This window comes from Talpa europaea (genome assembly GCF_964194135.1).
Source record: "Talpa europaea genome assembly, chromosome: 6".
Classification (NCBI taxonomy): Eukaryota; Metazoa; Chordata; class Mammalia; order Eulipotyphla; family Talpidae; genus Talpa; species Talpa europaea.
This window is the reverse complement of record NC_140072.1, coordinates 94,014,823-94,037,702: the sequence shown is the minus strand read 5'-3', so window position 1 is coordinate 94,037,702 and position 22,880 is coordinate 94,014,823. Positions and strand designations below refer to the sequence as shown.

The window sequence follows — 22,880 nt, the reverse complement described above, 5'->3', positions numbered from 1 at the left end:
GAGGAGAGGAGAGGTCTGCCGGGCCATGTGGTTTGCTCCCTGGCCTGCTGGGGATCGCCCTCATGCTGCAGAGGCTGCGGATTGCTTCATAGTGTGGTGCTTAACCCCTTGCGCCACCAGGAAGGCCCATAAAGATAAAAAATTAATATAAAATCTAAAATAAGAAATAGACATACAACTAACAGAGTAAGACAAATAAGCTTATTATTTTTCCAAAATATTAAGATTCCTCCAGCTGAACTCTTTTCTACCTTTAAATTATTAACATTATTAGCTTTTGTGGATTTAGTTCCACGGCTAAAAATTTTTCTTACAGGCAGTGATGCAGAAGGCCATACATACTCCTTAAGAATGTTCCTTCTGAATGGATGGGGAGCATTTGGATGATCATCTGTTACAAGAGTAACACTATTTCGGAGTAGCTTGCATAGTCGACATTGATTCACTTTTATGTTTGTAATGTGTGTCAGTATCTGATATCATTATGCAGTCCTATCAGATTCGGAACAACTGGTAGTCGGCGAGCTGTTTAGAAATGCTCTTTGAAAGTTGGCATAAAATGTGATTCTAATACAAACAAGTCTCCCTTACATTACACGTGAATTTCTTTGGTTAAGTTTATAGTGCACATCAGACTCTAGCTAGAGACAAGGCTGTAAAAAAAAAAAAAAAAAAATCCCCTAAGTGACTGAAACTAACACCTTAAACTACGAATCCCATCAAGCAACGCTCTCCAGACTCCACAGTGTGGGGGTGGAGTCGTGGAAGGGGCGGCCCGAGCATGCTGGGCCTTGTAGTCCGCGGCCGCGGCCACCCTCGGGGCCTTCCACGTGGTGCGTCTGGCGGCAGCGCGGGGCAGCAGCTCCCCCTCACCTTCCCCTCAATCCCGGGGGGTGCGGGCCCGGGTGGGAGCGGACGGCCGCCCCCGAGCGGGCCGGCAGGAGGGCCGGAGGCAGCCCGAGCCTTTACGACGTTTTGCGACAGCCGCGGCCGTGTTCCGCGAGTCCCCTCCCTCCCTCCTCTCTCTGAGGAGGTACCGGCTGTTGTGCGGCGCTGCCTTTCTGTGGAGTGTATGGGAGAGTGAGTGAGTGAGTGAGTGAGTGTGAGCGTGTGTGTGTGAGAGAGCGGCTGAGGCGTGAGTGCGCGCGTGAGAAGGAGAGTCCGCCGCGGCCGCCCCGCCGCTCCCCGCTGCGGGAGCAGAACGCGCGACCGGAGGGAGCTGGAGAGTCGTTGCCCCGGGAGCCCGCGGGGACAAGGGCAGAGACACCCGCTCCCCACCCCCAGCCCGCGTCCCTCGGCTCTCCTCCGCCCGGGGGCACCTCCCCGCCCCCCGTCCCCCCCGCCCCCGGCCGGCCGCTGCCCCGCCGCCCCCCTGGATGTCCGCGGCTCCCTCGCGGGGCCTCCTCCTGCTCTAGCCGCAGCGGTCGGGCTGGTGCTGCGGCCGCCGGGAGTAGAGCGGGCGGGTTCCCGGGGGCTGAGGCTGCCGGTGCTTCCCCGGTCCCCACCCCTGCCCCCTCGCCCCCCACCCACCCGACCCCCCGGCCCCGGAGGCTGTGACAATGGACTATGACTTTAAAGTGAAGCTGAGCAGCGAGCGGGAGCGGGTCGAGGACCTGTTTGAATACGAGGGCTGCAAAGTTGGCCGAGGCACTTACGGTCACGTCTACAAAGCCAAGAGGAAAGATGGGTGAGTGTTTGTGTCTGTGCGAGTGGCCGCGCCGGGCGGCGCTCCCGCAGGCCTGGCAGGTATCCGGAGGGGGCGCGGGGCGCCCGAGTGCGGGCTCCCCCTTCCCGACCCCCGCCTCTGCCCCAGCCGGCCGGGTTTGGGGAGGAAGTGGTGGCCACACGCTATTCCGCATGCTGCTGCCTCTGTGTTCTACTTCGGTGGCTACCCGGGAAAAGGACCCTCTATTCCCGGGGCTGGACACTTTTCGAGGGTTTTGATAGCCTAAGGTTAAAAAAAAAAAAATCGCTGTATTGGTCAGTTTGATGATCCTGGGGGTCGATTTATTATGGTAACCTACTGGAGATTTCCTTACCTACCTCTGGAGTGACATCCATCCGTCTGGAAGGGAAGCTGTGATCCTTTTCCTCACCAGTTTGTGATGGATTTATTATCAAATTTGGGTTTTATTGGGGCGGAAAGAAAGCAGCAAGTAAATGTGATTCTGAAGAGTTCTTGTTGGTGATCATGTGCAACATAAATGTAGCAAGTGCTATTTAGTTATCATTAGCTGTGATTTTTACATAGAACAATGGGGGTTTGCTGCAGGGTGGGTGGTGGGGAAAAAGGCGAGTGACAAATAGGGTCTGTCTTGTTCAGGCTGTTCCCCCCCAAAATTTAACAGCCAGGCGATGAACTTGAAATAGTCGTTTTGCTTTAAATATTCTTCCCTAGAAATAACTTAATTAAGTCTATAACTGGTAATGTTCCCAATTTAGTTTCTTAAACAGGCAAGTGAAGTGTTCATTTTTCCTTTGTCAGTAGATGAATGTCTTGCAATATTGACAAAAGAGAAGACTATCTTAGTTGCAGAGAAAATGTATTTTATTAACTCCATGTTATCTTGTAAAAATGAATGTTGTCCTGTTGCCTTGACACTGGAAAATTTCTGGAAAGATAATGTCCAAGCTAATTAATTATATAATCTCTCTATTCTATTATAAATAAAGTAGCTTTACTTGAACAGCACTGTTACTTTGGTTAGCTACTGTTTAACGTTTAAACTAATTGCTTTTTTTTTTTTCAATTAGGTAGGAAAGTATGTTCACTCTATTAGCACTGAAAAAAAAATGAAACCATTCATAAAGCTGAAGTTGGGGGGAAGCCATATTTATAAATACTTTAGTATTCTGGATATTGAAAAAGCAATATATATTTATTCAACATTTTGCTTAGAGTTACTGAGATATCTTTCTCACATATTTAAAATGGACCCTGAGAGGAAAATAATAATTTTAATGAATGTGAAATGTATGTTTAAGTTCTTACATGCAGCATTAAAGCAGTACAGATAACTGCAAAGGTAGGGATTTGAAAACTTAATATTCTGGGTGCTGTCTGTATTTAAAAGTACTTTTTACTGAATTGAATAGTCTGGTGATATTTGAGAAATCAGCATCTGGAGATACTGTTTACTGTGGTTTAATTATATTTTTCATACTACTCTGTAGTAACATATATTTTTAAAATTATCCTCATAAACTTTCCATACAATATTTTTCAAAAACCTTAAACCATCTCTCCATTCCCTAATATTATGTAATTTTGGGCATTTTCATAAAATTCCCTATCCCATACGATTAGGCATAGTCATTTGACCAGTTATATCTTTTATAAAAATCTGGTGACTTTAAATTATTTTTAATCTCTCTGAGAGAAGCCAGTTCCATTTTCATAAATTACTAATTTAAACTAATAAAATGTGCAAGTTCTATTAATTTTTATTTTATATTTTAAAATAATAATATTGTATATTGCCAAGAGGTATTTTTAACCACATTTTTTTAATCTTATTGTCAGATTTTAATTTAGGCTAAGCAAAACTTTAAAAGAATTATGCCATATAAAAATAGCTAAATAGTATATGAGCGTTTATGATAGCTGAAAAATAGCATTGCATTTCTGAAAAAAACTTTACATTTATAATTCTTTGGGCTTGTTTTCTAGCAACCTTTAATGATGTTTATATGATGAGGTTGATTTTAATGGATCAAATGTCAAGAGAGTTTTAAAATTACTTAAGACATTTTTTGTTTTCCAGAGGGAATATTTTTCGGTTTGGCTTCTTTTTTATAACCTCACTCTGGTAAAATACAACATTGTATTTATGAGAATCTTTTGATCTTATGTCAGTGAAATGTAATTTAATGCGTTTTAGTCCTGGTAAAATGGAATTTATGGCTGTTTAATCTTTTATATAAAGTTGATGATCAAGAAGTTTGTTTTTAGTATTTACTTTCAAATTAAATTATATATTCTGCAATTGAAATTTCAGAGTGCTCTAGGAACTCAGACAGTAACACTTTCAAAGAGAATATTGAGATTTATACTAAAATAAATAAATTTTGTTTAGACGTATTTGATTGTTAAAATGAATGTATGTAAATATTGTGTCATTTCTGTTTAGACCAGACTTCCTGGCTTCTTAATTTATTAAGTTTTTAGAAATAAAACAGCTTTAAAGTTCATTTCTTTGACTTAGGAATTAGTAATAATATCTTGCTCAAATATACCTCGATAAATTGAGCATTTTAAGGAATGTGGGGAAAGGGAATTATTTTATTTGCAGCATGATACAAACAAGGGGAAAGGACCTTTTTGTAATTGTGTTAATTTCAAGATACTAATAGAGTTGAAACTTAAATGCCCAATAAATCTTGGAAATAATTTGTACTCACTGTCAGAGATACTGTCCTTTGTTTCTCAACACCAAAAGAGTACTCAGTGGGAAGGAGGGAATTCGTTTTCTTTCTGAGTCAGTTGCATTTTCTTTTTGCAGAATTTAGGCAACCAAACTCATTTTGTTTGAAAGAATGGAAAAGTGTGAAAGGCAGAAAACAATCTGTTCAAAATTCTAAACTCCCATTAAAATTCTACATTTGTAGAATTTAAAAATCAATTTGGGATGAGTTTGATCTCAAAAAACAAAAACACCCTAATGTTTTTATAAATAGGGGTCTTAATCTGCTGTGTTCAAAGGAGCAGGTAATTATAATTAGGAGTGTGAGTGTGTGTATATGTGTGTGTTTGTTATATACAGAAAACTTTTGTTAGGATACTCTTTGTCGGAAATCCAGAGATTAGTAGAAGTGATGATGATAATAGCTAAATTATTGAGTAAGTACTGGATCCCCAGCAAAACTCTTTATATTCATTATCTATTTAATCCTTACAAGTACCATATCAAGTCAGTTGTGCTTTTTACAAGTGAGGAAACTGAGGTTTGAAAGGCTAAGCAAATTTGGCCATGGTTACAAGACAAATTAAATGTCAGAGCTGGAATTAGAAGATTATAAGTAGATTTCTTACTCCAGAGATCATATGTTTAAACATTATGCTTCATATAATTAATATATTAATATAAACATAGACATGTAGATTTGGTTTTTAATGGGTCATTCAGAAAGCATGAATGCCCTATTCCAGTACTAGTCTTTTCAATTAACTGGCATACTTTCTTGGTATTTCCCTGAAGGGCCTGTTTTCTTCAAGTGTTACAGAAGTGTGTGTAGATGTGTGTGTTGATATGTATGTACACACATATGCATATATATGTCTACAGTCAAACTTTAATAAGGCATATTAAGATGTGAAAATTGTACATCTAGGGGAAAGAGCTGAAGTTGGGGAGACTATACTTTGATTTCAGACTCTGCCTCTGTGACCTTGGGCACTTGCCCTCACCTTGATTTCTTTGTGAGATTAGGGATTTGAATTAGTAGTTTTTAGGGTGTTGTGGGGTTTTTTTTGTTTTTTTTTTTAACCATTATGGCTTGAATAAGTAAAAATTATGTATGTAAGATATCATACTTTTGCAAGAATCATAAACAACTACTAAAAAAAATTTATTTTAGGCAGTAATACTGTTCCATATTTCTTAATCACAACTTTAGCATGGTTTCTAATCAACCACCCAAAAGAAGTTAGGTAACTCTCAAAGACTTATCAATTACTTTACCTAACATGCCTTATATCACTTTTGCATTCTTTCATATATATGATGTTGAGATTTATGAGCTATTACCAGCTCCCAATTCTGTGAACCATTTTTTTTGGTGGCTAGCATAGGGACTCTTCTAATTTAGTTTGCATTGGAAATTTAATTCAGTTTTAATTTTTAACTATGATTAGAACTTGGTTGGATCCTTTTATTTCTCCCAAAGGAAATTTAATAATTTTTCATCTCAGTAATGCTGAACCCTAATCTATATTCAATTTGATTTCAGTATTTCTTTAGATGTCAGAAATGCCAAGTGCAATGTGAATAATCCATCATTGGGGATTTCTTACGCCCAATAAAGAGTATTCTTATACCCTTTAAAAAATGTGGTGGAAAAAGACAAGCAGAATATTTACTGTGCATTTCTTAACACTTGTATTTGAATTTCTCTGTCTGGGATGTTTAGTACATTCAGTTCCATTGTTTAGGCCACTTTGAGGTTTCATGGTTAGACCTATTTTCTTGGTAGTGAGACTGACAAATTAACTAATTTAAAGTAATTCATTTGGAACTTGTTCATTTGATTATTACCTGTACTTTTTTTCCCCAACATTTGAAATCCATTTGCTTGTTTAGTCAATAGATATTTATTGGACCCTTCTGTATGTCAAGCACTGTGCAAGGTATTGGGAATACCAAGATGAATAAAATATAATTTGAGGAGATAGCCCCTGGCAAAACAAACATGTAAATGAACTAGTAATTTAATGAATACTGTCATAATACAAGGTACTGTTGGAACACATATGGAACCTCCCAACTGTTTAGGGTTTTCAGAAGATGACTGAAAGTCTCAAAAGTGACTATTAGAAGACGGGAAAGAGAACGTCAAAAAGGGCATTGTAGGAAGAATAGGAACAAAAATAGGTGCTCATTATTGTGCTCTTATATAGACCCCATTAAATTTTGTGAGTTTGAATTTTTCTTCCCATGCCTTTCCTCTACACTCCTTTTCCCTTCCCAGCATTTTGAGCTCCTGCTGCATGTGTAATACTTTGTACATGTACTACAAATGTTCCATTATGCCCACTGGTCATGATGAAATCTCTCATTGTTATTTAAAATGAGGATAAATTTATCAGCATACAGTGAACACCTTAATTGTGTGGCAGTTTTCCACCACTGAAGTGTGGGTGAATCAGAATGCAAGCAGCTCCTGAAATCCATCTTGCCTGATTTAAGAGTATTTTTGTATGTAAAACTGCCACAGAAGAACTCCATTTTGGTTATGGCCCTTGGTAGTAGTTCATTTTACATTGACCTCAACTCCATGAAGAATAAGAAGCTAGTATGTACTATGCTGCTGGGATGGTAGTGGGAATAGATTGAGGGGGAATTTCTCTTGTTGGGACTCTGATGTGTTGGGATGGGAGATTACAGAGATGGCTTCTGGCATGTTGGATTTTAGCTAGGAAAACAGAAATAATGACAAGTGACTATAAATTATTGGTGGCCATTTGCAAACATAGCCACTTTTTCAGGAATTACCTTTTCTGGACAAATGTGTTCAGAATTATGATTTACAAGGTAAATTTACAAGGTAAAAAACCTTTTAAGTGTTTTATCCATATGAAGTTGGGAACGGTGTGCAGTCAGTGTTGTTGAATACAAATTCCCTGTGACTGGTGTTATCTTTCCTACAGTGCCTTATATTGTTGAATCCAATCCTCATTGTCTCTTTCTTTTTCGTTTTTAATTTTTTTTCTGTTCTTAACTGCAGCTAGAGAATAAAAATCCTACTGTCCTTTACTCCTTCAGGACAATTTGTAAATCCTTTTCTTCACCTACCTTTAGGTAGGTCTTGGTCATCTCTTTGTTACTTAGAAACCACTAAGGTGTTTTTTTGTCCTTAGTTATCTCTTGTCACCTCAGGGCTGTTCTTGATGTTGTCAAGAACCTGTTATTTTCATCTTAACACTTGAAGACATTTTAGTATGGTTATTGTCAAGATTCTAAGATTCTTAGTGTGGTTATTGTCAGTCTCAAAACAAGTTCCTCTAGCAATAAGCTTCCCTTGTTGATGGAGTTATGTCATGTCTTTAAATATGTTATGACAGGAAAAACACTGAGAACCTCCTTAAAATTGAGATATGTTACATACCTTTTTAAAATGTGCAGTCCACTGGTTTTTGGTATATTCACAAGGTTGTGTAACCATCACTGCTATCTAATACAGAATGCTTTTATTACTTCAAAAAGAAACCCCATACCCATTCATAATCACTCAGCATTCCCCTCTCTCTAACTCTTGGCAGCCACTAATCTTCCAGTCTCTGTGGATTTCCCTATTCTGGGCATTTTATATAAATGGAATTATATAATATATGGCTTTTGTGTTGCTTTTTACTAAGTATAATGTTTTCAAGGTTCATCCATGTTGTGCCTGTGTCACTATTTCATTCCTTTTAAATGGCTGAATAATACTACATTGTTTGAATGTACTGCATTTTGTTTCTTCATTCATCAGTTTGTGGACATTTGGATTGTTTCTTCTATTTGGCTGTTATGAATAATGCTGCTGTGAACATTCACGTGGGAGTTATGTTTTCATTTCTCTTGGCCATATACCCTGGAAGGTATGGAATTGCTGGGTCATATGATAACTTCATGTTTAGTGTTTTGAAAAGCTGCCACACTTTTCAGAGCAGCTGTACACTACTTTTGAGTGGGTTTACCTTGTCTTTGATTTCGACCAAGATATTTGTCCTTTGTTTACAAGACTGGGCTAGCTTACCTTATTCCCAGTTCCATATTTGCACTTTTTTTTTTTTCATATTTGCATTCTTACCACAGTGATTCTGAAATACTGATAAATACAACTGTTACTCCTCCATCAGATCAGACCACTATTCTGAAATCTTTCTCAGGCAGCACCATGTGCTGGAAATGTTTTCCTCTCAACTGAAATCACTTCTACCATGTAGCTTCAGGGATCATAACTATTTTATCTTAACGTACAGCTCCTATAATTCCCTCTTTGCTCATATCCCACAAAACAGTTCTTCATAGATATATTCTGTAACTACTTCAGTGTATATGTGGTTAATATTTATATGTCCTTTGGGTCTTTCTGGTGGATGTTTATGGGTTAGATATTATAGATTTATGCTACGTTAGTTTTGTGTTCACCTCAGTTTCCAGCACTGTGCCAAATGTTAACTGCTATTTAAAATATTTAATGTTTGATGTACCTGAAATTCTTAGTTAGAAGTCTCCCTTTTAAATTTCCTAAAATTTTTAACTTGAACATACTAAGGAGAATAGAAAAGTAGTGCCTTGTGAAAATACCTTGAAAAGCAAAGTTTGATGGGCTGGTTATATTCATACCAAGAACAGAGTTGCTGAAAAGCAAAAGTCAAAGAGGGAGGCAAACTTTGTTGATTGGCTGAATATAGAAGGCCCATGAAAACTGAGTCACTACAAAGCATAAAATATTTTCTGAAATATGATTTGAAAATGAATCAGTTTAAATGGGAATCAAACATCTATTTCTAAACTTAAGGAAAATATAATTAGTCTCTAATCAGAACTAGCATTTATTTTTGTTTAATAAACTTCTTGATTGCTTCATATTTGAAGTTTACTTCTGTTATGTGCATATGAAATTATCTAGGTTAAACTACTGTTGAAGGTAATTCAGTCCTCTCTCTAAACAAGCTCTTTCCAATCTATAACTTTGTTAGAGCCAGTGAATTCAAACAAACTAAATAATCATCCTAAGGGGAGGAATTTTTATGTCATGATGCAAGGCTTACTTTGGGTGTTTATATATACTTGAAATTGTAGGTTGTCTGGAGAACTAAGGAATTTAAAAATAAACAACAGAACTTGTCAATGTCAGTGGTATTATGGCTTATATTAAACGGGTCATATTTTGGGATAAAGCAGAGATAAGTATTGAAAAATTATTTTTATATGTGTAAAGGAAAACTAATAAATCATGAAGTTTCAGCTTACATAGCACAGATTAATTTAACGTATTTTTCACTTTATGAAAGAATCTCTTTAAATACCTGCGCTCCCCTAGTATATTTTAGTGACTCAGTTTGCAAAAATTTAGTTTATACATAATTTCCAAGAAAATGTCAAACACAAAGTAAGATATGCTTGCAGTTTGCTTTCTAATGCTGACTTATCATTGAAGCAACTTTTAAATATAAAATTAAGTTGGGCCTCCCTGGTGGCGCAAGGGGTGAAGACGCAACTTGTGAAGCTGTCCACAGCCTCTGCAGCACGAGTTCGATCCCCCGGCCAGCCACTGAGCAACCCATATGGCTTAGCAGACCTCTCCTGACTTGCCTGCTGCTCCCCTCAGCAGTGTATTTCAGTCAGTCTGCCTGTTCTGTTCCCCATTCTGTCTCTGGTGAGTCCTCTCACCCCCCACACCTCTGGCATGTACCCCAGCTCTTGTATGCATACATAAATAAGTCTTAAAAAAATAAAATTAAAGTCATTTAAGTATTTTGTATTTCTTTGTCATTTCTTTTTTAGCTGCAGTGGGTTGGGGCTGGGTGGTTTGTTTGTTTGTTTTTGTTTTTTTTTGTAAATTTGTATATTTATAATTTATTTGGTAGGTATTTCTTGAATGTCTATGACATGCCAGTTTCTGTGCCAGATATATGAATTCCGTAGTAAACAGCTCATGGGGGAACTTACAGATTTTTTGAGGGACACAGACAAGTTGACAGGTAATTACAACATAGCTGGATAGGGCTTTGATAGGGAAATTATAGGTTGCTGTGGGGGTATCTAATTTGCCCTTGTAGGACTCAAAGATAATATTTGAGCTGTGACTTAGAAGAGAATTAGAAGTTACACATGTGAATGGGCAGTAAATATGACTGATCAGGAGTTGGAGAGTGAGTGCAGATTAGAGGAGTAGCATCTGGCACCAGAATTACTTTATATAGGAAGTGGTGCAGTCTGCTTGAACAGGGAGTTTGATGGGGATTAGATGATGTGTAATAAGCAAATTTTAAATCAAATTATTTATTTCAGTATGGGGGGGCAGGGAGGAGAGGGTACTGAAGCTTTCCTCAATACCCTTTGAAGCCTCCACTGAGTAGCATTTACAAAGATATGAAGCAAAGATAATATGGTGAGGAAATTGAAAGAATTTCAGTGCCAGAGGAGTAACAGGTGGCAAAGAGTATAAAAATAAAATTGGAGAAGTAAGTGAGGTCTTATAAATAATGCTAGGAAGGTAGCACATATGGAAGACAATGGGGATTTTAAACAGGTAGTAAGGAGTGCAATTTATCATTTAAAAAGATTGCTGAGCAACACAGTCAGGTCAGAGGGAGCTTGTGTTAGGTGCATATAGCCTGTAATCCTGGTTGAGAGATGCTAGTGGCTTGAATTAGCAGAGAGAATAACAGAGAGAGTGGGGAAGAACAAAAAAGTAGGACTTGTTGCTTTATTAGACATGAGAGAAAAATAAGTGAGAAGAAGCGAGGGTATTGGCCAGGATTTTGACTTGGCCAGGATATTAATGCCATTAATGTAGACAGACAAAACAACAAAGGAAAAAACTTGAGAGGGAAGATGATGAATTGAATTTTGATGATGAATTGAATTTTAGGTATCTCTTAAACATCTGAGAAGAAATGTCCACTAAGCAGACACATGACTCTAAAGCTAAAGAGGAGAGAGAAAGACCTGGATAGAGACAGACTGTCTTGGGAATTACCAAGTACTTGCATAGCTTCAGGTAACCTGGAAATTGCTTGGTGAGTGTGTAGAATGAGAAGAGGACCTAGAATATAGTGAAAGAGAGGTCTTATCCAAGAAGCCAAGAAATTGAGTCATGAGAAAGAGGACACCCAAGGTCACCCCATTGTACAACAAGAATTCTGCATTGTGCAGATTATTGTCTCTACACAGCAGTTGTAGAATAATCAGAAATTTGTAGGTAGAATCTTATCAAGGACAGAGTTTTTCCAGAGGGAGTGGAAGGCTGTACCTTGTGGTACACAGAGGACAAGGGAGGTAATGAAGTATCTGGATTAAGTAAAATATTTTATAAGAAGAATTCAGCTAGTTTTCTGGACCCCAGAACTTATAACACTTCTTTGTAGGTTTTATCAAAAATGTTTTGGTACTTTCATGGTTAAACTTATCCAGGGCCAAGCAGTGAAAAACTTTTGCTGTATTATTAAAGCTAAACCTGTAGGTGACATTTATTTATTTTTTTATTCCATGCTTGTCAAGATAGTAAATCTTTTTTTAAAAAAGCTTTTTTTCTGATTATAAAATGATACATGTTCATTGTAAAAAAAATATATGGTTCAGAAATGTATACAGAAACTAAAATCCCTAACTCTGCTACTTGGAAACAATTTTTATTTTCCTGTTAGTTTTCCAGATAACTCTGAATATAAGTATAGATTAATGAAAGCTGCTATGATCTTATTTTTTTATTTAAGAATATTATGCATATTTCCACATCAGTAAATACAGTTCCAAATCAGCCATCACCTTTTATGTATTCATGTAAATGTGTACCTAGTTAACCACAGACTGATAGACAAAGTTTAAATAGTTTAAATAGTCTCCAAGTTCTAGCCATTACAGTTAGCAAGGCCCTTCACCTCCGGATGTGTGCAGTTCTCCAGTGTAGTATCAAGTCCTTGAAGTCAAATTTCAGGGTCAAAGGTATCCACTTTCAACAGCTGTATTTTATTATATAGTAAGATTAGATTATAATATTTATATGTTATCTTGATAAAAATTCAAATAACAGATAAGGATACCCAGGAAAATATGTCTCCCTCTTTAGAGGTAATGTGAGCAGCCCCTTATGTATTGTATATAGAAGCATGTATATATGAGTGGATTTTATTTTATTTATTTATTTTTTTATAGAGGCATTATTTTTTATTTTTTTATTTATTTGTTTGTTTGTTTTTGTTTATACATGCACTGGGTACAGTCAGAAGCGCGGGAGGGTGAGAGAATTCACCAGAGCCAGAGCAGGGAGCAGAGCAGGCAGAAGGAACGAAGTACACTGCTGAGGGGAGTGGCGGGTGGCAGGAGAGGTCTGTGCGCCATGTGGGACCCTCCTCCTCTGGTGGCCGGGGAGCAGCCGGGGATTGAACCGGTGCTGCAGAGGCTGCGGGCAGCTTCGCAACCCAGCGCTCAACCGCTGCACCACCGGGGAGGCCCTATGAGTGGATTTTAAAAGTTATTTTATTACCTTACTCTTAAGTTTTTTGTATAAGCACTCCAGTTTGCAGAAGTGCATTTTTTTAATTTATGGTATTATTTTTCATGTACAATTTAAATATTTTTTATATAGTCACATTTATTCATCATTTCTTTAATGGCTGCTGGGTTGTGTGTCAGAATTAGATCTGCATGCCATCATCTCTAAACATAAATTGTATAGTATAATATGTATTATTCTGTGCTTTGCCTTTTTCAGTTTATGTGTTTTGGAGATCAGTATCAGCATATAAAATGCAATTCATTTCATCAGCTCATCATTCTGCTTTATGGACACTTAGGATGTCTTTTTTTTTTCTTAACTTCATTAAACAGTACTGCAGTAAATGTCCTTTACATCTATCTTTGCACATACCACCCTTTCAGATGGAGACAGAAATACCCAGATCCCTAAAGTGAAATTTGCTGTGGGTGACACCACTGGCAACAAATGAGGTTTTCACAAAGCCAGAGAAGCTTGAGCATTTTCTGTCCTTGCTTCTCTAAGTGGTCCTGGATCATCCTGATCATCATGCTCAAGTACAAACAGTGTCCGTGTATCACTGTAAGACTGGTGAGGTGTGGGTAGATTTCCCAGGAATATCCTTAACGGGTCAGGGCTTCATATTCTTTGAAGTCCAATCTGATGTCCTCTAAAAATGTACCAGTTACTCATACATGAAAACTCAAAACAAAATTTATCTGGGAATTGATACAATAATGACAGATTTGAGTCATGGAAGTTAAATATATTGTAGAGTTGGAGTTGTTTGGAATATTATTCTTTGGGAAATTTTGCTATGAGTTTTCTTTCTCCACATAGCATTGTTTGTTTTTTTTTTTTTTTTTTAATTTTTTTTAAACCTATCCTGCCCTTTACCATTTTATTTATTTATTTTTTTAATAGAGGCATGCCTTCATTTATTTGTTTGTTTGTTTGTCCTTTGTTTACACATGCACTGGGTACAGTCAGAGGCGCAGGAGGGTGAGAGAATTCACCAGAGCCAGAGCAGGGAGCAGAGCAGGCAGAAGGACCGAAGCACACTGCTGAGGAGAGCAGCGGGCGGCAGGAGAGGTCTGCACGCCATGTGGGACCCTCCTCCTCTGGTGGCCGGGGAGCAGCCGGGGATCGAACCAGCGCCGCAGAGGCTGCGGGCAACCTCGCAACCCAGCGCTCAACCACTGCGCCACCGGGGAGGCCCAGCATTGTTTGTTTTAGGTGACTAGTTCGGTTACAAAATTTAAGACCTGGGCCTCCCTGGTGGCGCAGGTGGTTGAACACCGCAGTGTGCAGCTGACCGCAGCCTCTGCAGTGTGGGTTTGCTCCTGGGCGGCCGGCGAGAGTCCCGCATGGCGAGGTGGACCTCTCCTGTGTCGTCCGCTGCTCCCCTCAGCAGTGTATTTCATCAGTCTGCCTATTCTGTTCCCCTCTCTCTCTCTGGTGAATCCTCTCACCCTCCCACGTCTCTGGCCTGTACTCCAACTCTCGTATAAAAAATGAAAAAATCTTTAAAAAAAAAAGATTTAAGACCTATGTGGATGTTTAAAATTAAAAGTTATTATGTTTATACCTACTTCAGTGTACTTTCATCAGATTTCTTTTTTTTTTTTTTTTAAGATTTATTTATTTATACAAGCACTGGGTACAGTCAGAAGCGCGGGAGGGTGAGAGAACTCACCAGAGCCAGAGTGGGGAGCAGAGCAGGCAGAAGGACCGAAGTACACTGCTGAGGGGAGCAGCGGGCGGCAGGAGAGGTCTCCGCGCCATGCGGGACCCTCCTCCGGTGGCCGGGGAGCAGCCGGGGATCGAACCGGCGCTGCAGAGGCTGCTGGCAGCTTCGCAACCCAGCGCTCAACCACTGCGCCACCGGGGAGGCCCCTTTCATCAGATTTCTTAATACTTAATTTCTTTTTTCTTTTTTTTTAAGATTTATTTATTTATACAAGAACCGGGGTACAAGCTAGAGGCACGGGAGGGTGAGAGGATTCACCAGAGACAGAGTGGGGAACAGAACAGGCAGAATGACGAAATACACTGCTGAGGGGAGCAGCGGGCGAGACAGGAGAGGTCTGCTCACCATGTGGGTTACTCCAAGGCCAGTGGGGATCAAACCGGCTCTGCAAAGGCTGCAGACAGCTTCACAGCGCTGCACTCAACTGCCTGCACCACCAGGGAGGCCCTTTTTTTTTTTTAAGATTTATTTTTATACAAGAACTGGGGTACAGGCCAGATGCACAGGAGCATGAGAGGATTCACTGGAGACAGAGCGGGAAACAGAACAGGCAGACTGATGAAATACACTGCTGAGGGGAGCAGCAGGTGAGACAGAGAGGTCTGCTGAGCCATGTGGGATTCTTGCTGGCCGGGATCGAACCCGCGCTGCAGAGGCTGCGGACAGCTTCACAGTACGGCACTCAACTGCCTGTGCCACCAGGGAGGCCCAATACTTAATTTCTTAATAATAAAACAATACTGGTGCTACAGTTTGTTGCTATCACAAATGATTGATGTTGCCAAACTACTTATTTATTAGCATCAATCCTAAGTACTGTCACTCTTGTTTAGGTAATTTATCTATTTCCTATTGCTTGGCTTTGGTCATCCTCTCCTTGCCTGCATAGACCTCCCTTTCCCATTCAATTTTTCCCTTTCCCTCTTCCCTTCTATCCCCTTTGTTTGCTTTTTCTGTTTTATATGAATTTTGGCTTTATTTTGTCACTTGTAACCTGTCTCAGTTTCAGTCATCTCTGTACTTGACTCCGTAACTAGGAAGCTGGAGCCCCTTCTGCTGCCAGTAGAATTGGTACCAGCCTTTGTTCGCAAAGGTTATCATTCTTGTTAGGTAAGCTGGCAGACAGTTATACCACAATTCTGATGTTAACTTTGAAGAGAATTTGAAAAAAATGTTTACGATAAACATCATTCTTCATCGATAAAGTATTTGCTCGGCAAAAGTTGGAAAGTACTTCTTATAGATAGGAAGCAGATGTACACCAACATTTAATCTTTTTATCTGAAGATCTATTTTATGTAAATGAGTCTAGTTCTGCTTAAGAATTTAAACCAGATAGCCTGGAACTGAAAATTGCTACCATCCCATTTCAGCCAAAATGAGTTGACCTCTTTAGATCCCCTTTGGTTAAAAACATTAGGAGATCTATCAAAGTAATACGTATATCTTATACCTCATTTATTTCTCTTGTGGATTAATATTTATATTTTTTTTTGCATGGGACCATTTGATTATAAAGGGTGGTTCAGCTGATGTTCTTTAAGTACTTGAAATCTGAAATTCTTTTTTTCCCCATTATTTCATGGTCCTTACTTTATTACATAATAAAAATTTACATACACTAATGATTATTTGGACTATATCAATTCATCCATTTATTTTTTTTTTAAAAGATTTATTTATTTATGCATACAAGAACTGAGGTGTAGGCCAGAGGTGCTGGGGGTGAGAGGATTCACCAGAGACAGAGTGGGGAACAGAACAGGCAGACTGACTGAAATACACTGCTGAGGGGAGCAGCGGGCAAGACAGGAGAGGTCTGCTGCGCCATGTGGGATGCTCCCTGGTTGGCCGGGGATCAAACTTGCGCTCCAGTGGCTGTGGATAGCTTCATAGGTTGTGTCTTAACCCTTGCACCACCAGGGAGGCTCCATTTATTTCTTAATTGAAATATATTTTGTATATAGTATTGTAATCAAGTTAAGGTATAAACTTATTAATTTGAAACATTTATATAATTTTTTATATATTTTTAATTTTTTATATCATTGTTCATTTTTAAACAATATTTGCTTCCCCCCACCCCCTCAGGTGTAGTCCCCATAGTTTCCTTCACCAATGCACCCATGCACCATCACCTCAGTCCTCTGTGTTCCCCCTTCCTCCCTCCCTCTGATCCCTCTCCCTCCTCCTCTCCCCACAAGTACTTGAAATTTTCAATGTAAGCAAAAAGTACTAACCAAGCATACTGCTTTTTAATCTTTTTTAACTTTGATAAATCAGTGTCTGCTGTTTCTATTGTACGTTGTAAAGCTGGACTTACTGGGTTTAAGTATGCTTGCTGGTACTTAAATGTACATTTTTTAGTGAAATTCTGTATTATAATTATTTCTGAAACATTTTGGAATGTAAAATAATATATGCCATTAGTTATTTTTATTTTTAAGTGTTTAAAAAGTAGTTTTGATTTAGTTGTGGTGTGCTAAATAGGGAAATAAAGTCCCAGTGGTCTTTATGAAGAAAATGTTAGTAATACTTTCTAAGAAGTAATAAACTTACAGTTCATAGCTTTTTAAAGAGCTTCATTAAAATATAATTCATATACCATACAGTTTACCTATTTAAAGTGTACAGTTTACTGTTCTTTTTTTTTTTTTTTTTTTTTTTTTAGTATATTCACAGGGCTGTGCAGCCATTACCACAATCTAAATTTTAGAATACTTTTGTCCACCCTAAAAGAAATCCTGTACCCATTAGCAATCATTCCCCATTCCCTCCAACCCTCTAGCCCTAGGCACCCACTATCTGCTTTCTGCCTCTGAATCTGCCTGTACTGGTCATTTCATCTAAATGAAATCATATAATATGTGGTCTTTTATGACTGGTTTCTTTCACTGAACATAGTGTTTTCAAGATTCATCCATGTGTTAGCTTAAATCACATTTTCTTCAGTCATTCATTAGTTGGTAGGTATTTGAGTTCTTTCCACTTTGTGGTTATTATGAATAATGCTGTTGTGAACATTGGTGTCCAAGAAACTTGAATTCCAGCTTTCAATTGTTTGGGTCTGTATCTAGGATTGGAATTGCAGGATCATACAGTACTCTGTTTAACTTTTGAGAACCAGCCAAACTTTGCACTGTGGTTATGCCAATTTTACATTACCACCAGCATTGAAAAAGGGTTCTAAATTCTTTATATCCTTGCCAACACTTGTTCCTCTACCATTTTTTTTTTAATTCATAGCTATCTATAGGTATTAAGTGGTTTCTCATTGTGATTTGGATTTGGATTTTCCTAATTATGAGCACCTTTTATGTACTTTTTGACTACTTATATATCTTCTTGGGAAAACATATTTAAATCCTCTGCTCATTTTAATTTTTTTTTCAATTGAACATAGGAGTTCTTTAGATATACTAGTGCTAGACTCTTACCAGATATGTGACTTGCAAATATTTTTTCACTCTTTGGGTTGTCCTTTTACTAATTGGTATTGTTTATAGCACAAAAGTTTTTAATTTTGATACTGTCCAATGTACCAATTTTTTTTTTTGTCATGTGTGCTTTTGGTATTATATCTCAAAAACCATTGTCTCACCCAAAGTCACAAAGATTTACTCCTATGTTTTTCCCTAAAAGTTTTAGAATGTTTAACACTTAGACTTTTGTCTGCAATCCAGCCTAAATATGTTATGAGTTGGGGTATAACTTTGTTCTTTTACTTATGGATATCAGTTGGCCCAGCATCTTTGAGTTGTCTGGGTACCTATGTTGAAAATCGGTTGGCTCAAAATGTAGGAATTCTTTTAAATTCTCAGTTCAATTCCATATGTTTATCATTATGTTAATACTACACTATTGATTACTTTTGTAGTAAGTTTTGAAATTGTGAAGTGTGAGTTCTCCAATTTTGTTCTTTTTCAAGATTTTTTTCATTTTTTAAAATTGTGGCAAAATGCATATAATATAAAATATACACTGTGCAAATCAGTGGTATTAAGTACATTCTTACTGTTGTGCAACCATCACCCTATCCATTTCCAGGACTCTTCATCTTGCAAAACAGAGGCTCTATATGTGTTAAATAATAACCCCATTTCACCTACCCTCGGCCTATGTCAACCCCATTTTACTTTTTGTTTCTATGATTTTTGACTTCTTGAAGTACATCGTCTAAGTGGAATCATACAGTATTTGTCTTTTTATAACTGGCTTATTTCACTTGGCAGAATGTCCTTAAAATTCAGCCATGTAGTAGCATATATCAGAGTTTCCTTTTTAAAAACTGAATAACATTCAGTTCAATAACATTCAATAACATTCTATTGTATGTTTATATCATGAATTGTTTATCCACTCATCTGTGGATGGACACGGGTTACTTCCCTGTTTTAGCTACTGTGAATAATGCTTCATGAAATGGCATGTACAGATATCTCAAGATCCTGATTTCATTTCTTTTGGTTTTATACCTGGAATTGGAATTGCTGGATGTTATGTTAATTCTATTTTTAATTTTTAAGCAACTGCCATGCTGGTTTCCACAGCAAATGTAACACTGTATATTCCCTGGAGCAGTGCCCAGGGATTCCAGTATCTTTACATCCTTGTGAGCACTTGTTATTTTCTATTGTTGTTTTTTCCCCCTTCTTTTTACTAGCCATTCTAAAGGGTGGGAGGTCATGTTCATTGTTTTGATTTGCATTTCCCTAATTATTAGTTATGTTGGACATCTTTTGATATGCTTATTGGCCATTTATATATGTTCTTTGGAGAAAAGGTCCTTTGTTCATTTTTTCATCCAGTTATTAGTTTATTGTTGTTGTTATTGATTTTTAGGAATTTCCTATATGTTCTGTATATCGAGCTCTTTAAGATAAATAGTTTGTAGATGTTTTCTCCCATGTTGTGGGTTCCCTTTTTAGGCTGTTGATTTTGTCTTTTGATGCAAAGAATTTAAAAGGTTTCATGAAGCCCAATTTGTCTACTTTTCTTTTATTTACTGTGCCTTTGGTGTTATATCTAAGATATAATTGCCAAATTAAGTGTCATGAAGCCTTTGCCCTATGCTTTCTTCTAAGAGTTTTATAGTTTAAGATTTTTCATTTAGGTAATGGATCCATTTTGAGTTAGTTTTGTATGTGATGTTAGGTCATAGTCCAGCTTCATTCTTTTGCATCTGGGTATCTACTTTCCCATCCTTACTTGTTGAAAGATGTCTTTTTCTCCATTGAATGGCCTTGACAACTTTGTCAAAAATTATTTGACTAAATGTGCAAGGTTATATTTCTGGACTCTATTCTGTTGCTCTATGTGTCTATCTTTTAAGTCATTACCACACTGTTTTGCTTACTGCACCTTTATAGTAAGTTAAAAGCAGGAAGTATGAGTATTCTAGTTTTATTCTTTTTCAAAATTGTATTGACTATTCTGTTTCATAAAGTTTAAAGTCTGTATCTACTGTTATCGCTCACTTCTCTAATAGATTAGAATATCTTAAAAATATAGTGTGATATTTGAAAAGTACTTATTTCAAGTATATAGTTATACACACACACACACACATATATGTATGTAGTGCTAAACACTTATTAGTTCACTATCTTGGATTTTCTAGGTAGATATTAATGTCATCTACAAATACAGTTTTCCTATTTCTCTATAGTACTTCAACTTTAAAAATCAAGTTACTGCAGTGACTAACTTTTAATAATGGCAGTTGAGGTACATTTTCCTTTTAATTTTAAGTAGTAATATTTGTAGTGTTTCTGTTAAGAACTCATTTTTTTCCTCATAAAATTATTAGAGATTGACCTCTTACAAAATGTACTATGAGCTTGGGCAATTTATTTAATCTCTCCAATCACTTCAAATTTCTCATCTTAAAATGAAGTCATTCCACAGTTTTGTTTTGTTTTGATAACATGATAAAATAAACTATGTAGTTTTCATGCTCTCCTAAGGGCATATGAGTTACATGTACTTTAATATATTAAATTAATCCTGTTTTCTCATCATTTGTGATTCCCTATTTTTCCAACGTCCAGTTGTGTATGTTAATTCGCCTTTTCAAGAATTTCAGATGTTTACTAGTTGTAATTTTACTAAATAAATCTGTATGTAGCAGTGTGTAGTGCTTTAGATACAATATATGGTGATATTTATGAGAAATCTCTTATGAAAATTTCCTTATAAAGATAGCTTTTCGTTTGAGGAAAGAGACTAGAGAGTTTTTGTAGGACTTGCCATAAGTATTTTCATGGCAGGAATCAAAGATTAACACATCTATTGACTGAAATTAATAGAAACGCCATCTTGTATACTCATGTAGAATGTACTTAGTTTCCCTTAACATCTTTGTCCTTAACCATACAGTTTTGCTTACAATACAGTTCAGAACTCCCAATGGTTAAACAAAAGAATAAAAGAATGCTTGAGTAAATAAAACAATTAAATTCCAAAAGAACACCCAGACACTCAAACAATGCAGTGTGTGTGCTTATGCTTGGTGTGCAGCTATAATTTTTCCTATTTACTTTGTGCTGATTCTATTTTGCATTGTTAGAATGCCTTCATGTGGTGATTTTTTCCCCAATTGATCATGATGTTGTAACTTCGTTGTGTCATAAAGACTCATGCCTTGAGATGTGCCTGTATTTGCTAGTAAAGGGTAATTAGTAAGCACTGTATCCATTTTGTTTGCAAATGGCCAGATGACCCATTTCATGTACAGAGATTCAGTATTGTTGTTTTATATGAGTGCAGGTGTTCAGGCGTGGCTCAGTGAACTGTGCTTATTGGATCGAATTTTGTTCTTGTTAGAAACATTTGAATAGGTAGAAAACTGCAGAGGGATGGTAGGATAGGAATTGGGCAGATGAAACAGGTATTCACCATGTGCAGCAAACAAAATAGAAAATTTAATCCTATTATTTTATAAAATTGTACTGTCTTTTTATGTTTGGCAAGTGTTGTCGCATTGTAGGAAGCCAAGAACTGGAACAGGTTTGAAGCAAGTTAAAGAGATTGGGGGAAGAATACTGTGCTTATATAAATTAAAAGAATGTGGGTCTTTCAGCTTGGAAATTAAAAAAATAGATATGAAATATAGAAAACTATGATGATAAGTGAATATTGACTTATTTCTTAATCTTAGGCTTATGAACTGTTATTTTTTTTTTCCTTTCCCAATTTGACATAGGACAGTTTGCTAGAAATGCTACAATACTTTATTTTGCTACTGAAAACATAATGAATTTCTATAAAATTCTAGGTATATTCATGAGTGATAGATCTATAATTAGGTGTGACTAATGACTGAAAACTAAAGAAGACACATTTTGGCATTGTAACATAAGGAGGAACTTTGTAACAGACAAAGTTGTCTAAATATGAAATGGAAGGCAGAGAATTCTTTCTTTCTGCAGATGGCTTTAGCATATCCTGAATGACAAATTGATGGAGTTGTTGTACAAGAAACTCAAATATTGGGTAGATGTTTGAACTAGATGACTTGTATCACCCTTTCAACTCTGAAATTTTAAAATAAATTTCAGAAGGCTTTAACAGACAGTTGAAACTAAAACATGGAACTTTTAACATTTCTACATCTAGGAAAAGTACAGTAAGTTATGAAGAAATATGGAGATGGTTTTTCTTATAGAAAGATGATTTTGTGGGTTTTTTTTTTTAGCAATACATAAAAAAATTTAAAAATAATCATATGGTCATGGCAAAAAGTACAAACTGTATATACATAGTGCATAGAAAGGCATGAATTGGAGAGTAAATTCTTCCAATCTTCTTCAACTAGTAGAGAATAAGGGAAGATTAAGAATTATTCTGAGTTTTCTGGTTTGAATAATTAAATTGATAGTGGTAGTGCCATTAATGGAGAAATGGAAGACAAGGACACTATGGAGCAATTGTTTTACATTATCTGATTTAATTGCTTGGGCCTTAGCAGATACTGTTGGTTCACTGGTGACATCTTTTTTTCAAAGATGTCAAATTATTTCAAAAGAAATAGCTTACTGGATAAATTAAGGATAATTTGAACCTCAAAAAAGCATAATGGATTATAATGTATCATATAAATATGCTTGAATTCTTATGGTAGTTAAAAGGGAAGGAGAGGAAGTTCATTATAGAAGAACTGATAAATGTAAATGACATGATAGAATTAAATTTTATGACTCCCAGTGTAATAATTGATTCA

At 37.1% G+C, this 22,880-nt stretch overlaps 1 protein-coding gene across 2 annotated transcripts in view; it reads left to right on the top strand.

The window, feature by feature from the left end:
- Positions 1-1,559: 1,559 nt before the first annotated feature.
- CDK8 (cyclin dependent kinase 8) overlaps positions 1,560-22,880 on the top strand; it is a gene marked incomplete at both ends in the record, with an annotated part of 94,439 nt that continues 73,118 nt past the window's right edge. For both annotated transcript variants that reach the window (XM_084234574.1, XM_084234573.1), the window contains one exon: positions 1,560-1,687. In XM_084234574.1, the coding sequence (XP_084090700.1) occupies positions 1,560-1,687 (128 nt within the window). The remainder of the gene's footprint in view (positions 1,688-22,880) is intronic.